The 2,500-nt window shown below is 35.4% G+C and overlaps 1 protein-coding gene across 1 annotated transcript in view; it reads left to right on the top strand.

Moving 5' to 3' along the window:
* LOC106878019 (actin-related protein 2) overlaps positions 1-2,500 on the top strand; it is a 29,955-nt gene that overhangs the window by 20,246 nt on the left and 7,209 nt on the right. Inside the window, exons 5-6 of the mRNA XM_052971681.1 lie at positions 1,568-1,704; positions 1,975-2,124. Of these exons, the coding sequence (XP_052827641.1) occupies positions 1,568-1,704; positions 1,975-2,124 (287 nt within the window). The remainder of the gene's footprint in view (positions 1-1,567; positions 1,705-1,974; positions 2,125-2,500) is intronic.

Below are 2,500 nucleotides of genomic sequence, written 5' to 3'. Positions count from 1 at the left end.
ACTCTTCTATAATAATATTTTGTTGTATACCCAATTGAATATTAGCTAATAACCCATTTTCTATAGCGATGTTTGAACAAAAATTTTAATAATTTTATATTTTGTTGAATTTACCTGTATTTACCTGTAATTAAAGTCACTTTGTGACAAAAATTTTGGTATAGAATTGGTTGAGAACCTTTCGTTAAATTATCTTCCAAAAATCACATTAATATGTTGATAAATAAAAAAGTTAGAGTTGTTTAATGAAACCAGCCTAAATTTATGATTATGTTAGAAATTAATTGAAACACATAAGGGGTGTAATTTGGTTAGAAATATGGTAACGAAAGGGTTAATAAAATTTTTATGGATTCTGTTTTTTTGGGGGCCACCCAGTAATTGTTGGAAGTGAAATATTTTTTGATTCCAGTTTGTGAAGTGCAGTTCTGGCTATGTTAAAGAAAAACTGATTGCGAGGCCTAGCATTTGGAATGATCAAAGAGCTGTGGTTGCCAGACACTAAGTGGTATGAACTGAACTGAATTGTTTTCATGGTACATGCAGTGCCTTTTTTTCTGTTCCGTTTTTTTGTAGGGGTGGAGACAAGATTTGCATGACCCTGTTAGGGAATAGTTTTGGGTTCTATATATATGGAGTCAGTACAGGTTTGGTGTGAGGTATTTAGGTTGCATGTGGATGGTGCTTGGGTGAAGATGGTTATGGAAGAGTGAAGGATGAGATTCTCTGAGCCTGAGTAAGTGTTGTTGGGTCATTGAATATAGAAGTTGCCATTATGATGACAGAGATTGATAGTTCAGGAGAATGCAGAGTCAGAGGCAGTGCTTTTCTGCAGGGCATCCACCCTACTTCCTAAAATTAGAGTATGTTCCTGTGTTAAAAAAGAGACCAAAGGTCTAGCTTTGCAATGCAGTGTTTGAGTGTAATGGAAGGGACATTATTTGTAGCCTTGTTGATTTGAACCATGTGAATCACTGGTTAAAATTGCTCACCTACAAGTTACATCCATTTTTCATTTTAAGAGATTGATAACTTCCTATTGCACTGTTGCAGCCTGTGTTGACAAAGCTCTTTCTATCCTACATTATCAACTCTATATTCCCCAGGGTTCAGTTCAGTCTTTCACTCTTTTGTTTATATATCCAATGACCTATTGACAGCCAGATAAAAAGCAGAAACTACATATGCACAGACACCACTTTTCAGAGTGCAGTTTTGAATAAAGGGAGAAGTGTGGACAACAGAGATGGATTTGGGAAATTTGTATGTTGGACAGCATTAAGATGTGAGATGTGTAGGGTCTAGGCTGAAATGAATTATGCGAATGTTAAAAAAGGGAAGAGAGAATTAACCAAAGAGATTAATATGGGGAAATGTGAAGAGTAATGGTGCATCACAGAAAATACCTGCTTGAAGACAAATCCAGATGCTTCCAACAAACAAATGTTTGCCAGGTGGTGGCATTAAAAAGGTGGTATGATGTGCCTACCTCTCAGAAAAATAAAATGTTTAATGTAATTTGTCAGAATCAGCTATTTATAAATATCTTGTTTGTTAATCATTGTAGGGTTACAGACAGGAGTAGTTGTGGATTCTGGTGATGGTGTAACTCATATTTGCCCAGTTTATGAAGGGTTCTCTTTACCTCACTTAACACGGCGTCTTGATATTGCTGGTAGAGACATTACTAAATATCTTATTAAGGTATGTTCACACTACCATTATCCTCAATCATTTACTAAGTAATTAAAGTCTAATTTGTTTGAAATACTTGAGATTTTTATCAACATCCTTTTCAGGATCTTAAGAATTACATCTTTAAGAGGAACAGTGGCTGTAATATTATCGTTGGATTTCTTGCTCCCCCACTTCTCTCTCTCTCTCTCTTTCTTTTATTGTGTTCCTGTGCAAAGCTTACTACTTCATATGTTCCATTCCTTTCTCAACTAGTTTAACCTTTTTTCTCTCCTCCAGCTGCTGCTTTTAAGAGGTTATGCTTTCAATCACTCAGCTGATTTTGAAACTGTTCGTATTATGAAAGAAAAACTTTGTTATGTAGCATATGATGTGGTCCAAGAACAACAACTTGCTCTTGAAACAACCGTCTTGGTAGAGTCTTATACAGTGAGTATTGCCACTAGTGTGTTTATATATATATGTGTGTTATGTAAGGTATAAGTTAGAGGTGTTAAGCCCTCTAAGAGATAGAAGTATCCGAATGCACTCCTGGTAATTACCTCAGTAAGTATGGTCCTTGGTATAAGTTATATGGCAGCAGGTAATTTAAGAGGTAAACCGTAGTTTAATGTATATATAGATGATAAGAAAATGGAGGAAAAACAACAAATAGAAGTGTGTCTGTTGTGCTAAAAAGCCATTATTTAATTAATTAAGCAAGGTGAGGGTAAGAGTGAGTTTACAGCTGTTTCTGTGTACCTGTGGCAAATTTTTTCAATTTTGAAAACTCATCAGCAGGCAAGCAGCGATAAAATTCAGTGAG

The sequence above is a fragment of the Octopus bimaculoides genome, chromosome 11 (genome assembly GCF_001194135.2).
Source record: "Octopus bimaculoides isolate UCB-OBI-ISO-001 chromosome 11, ASM119413v2, whole genome shotgun sequence".
In the NCBI taxonomy this organism is placed as follows: Eukaryota; Metazoa; Mollusca; class Cephalopoda; order Octopoda; family Octopodidae; genus Octopus; species Octopus bimaculoides.
The sequence above is the reverse complement of the archived record's forward strand: the minus strand, read 5'-3'. Positions and strand labels throughout refer to the sequence as shown.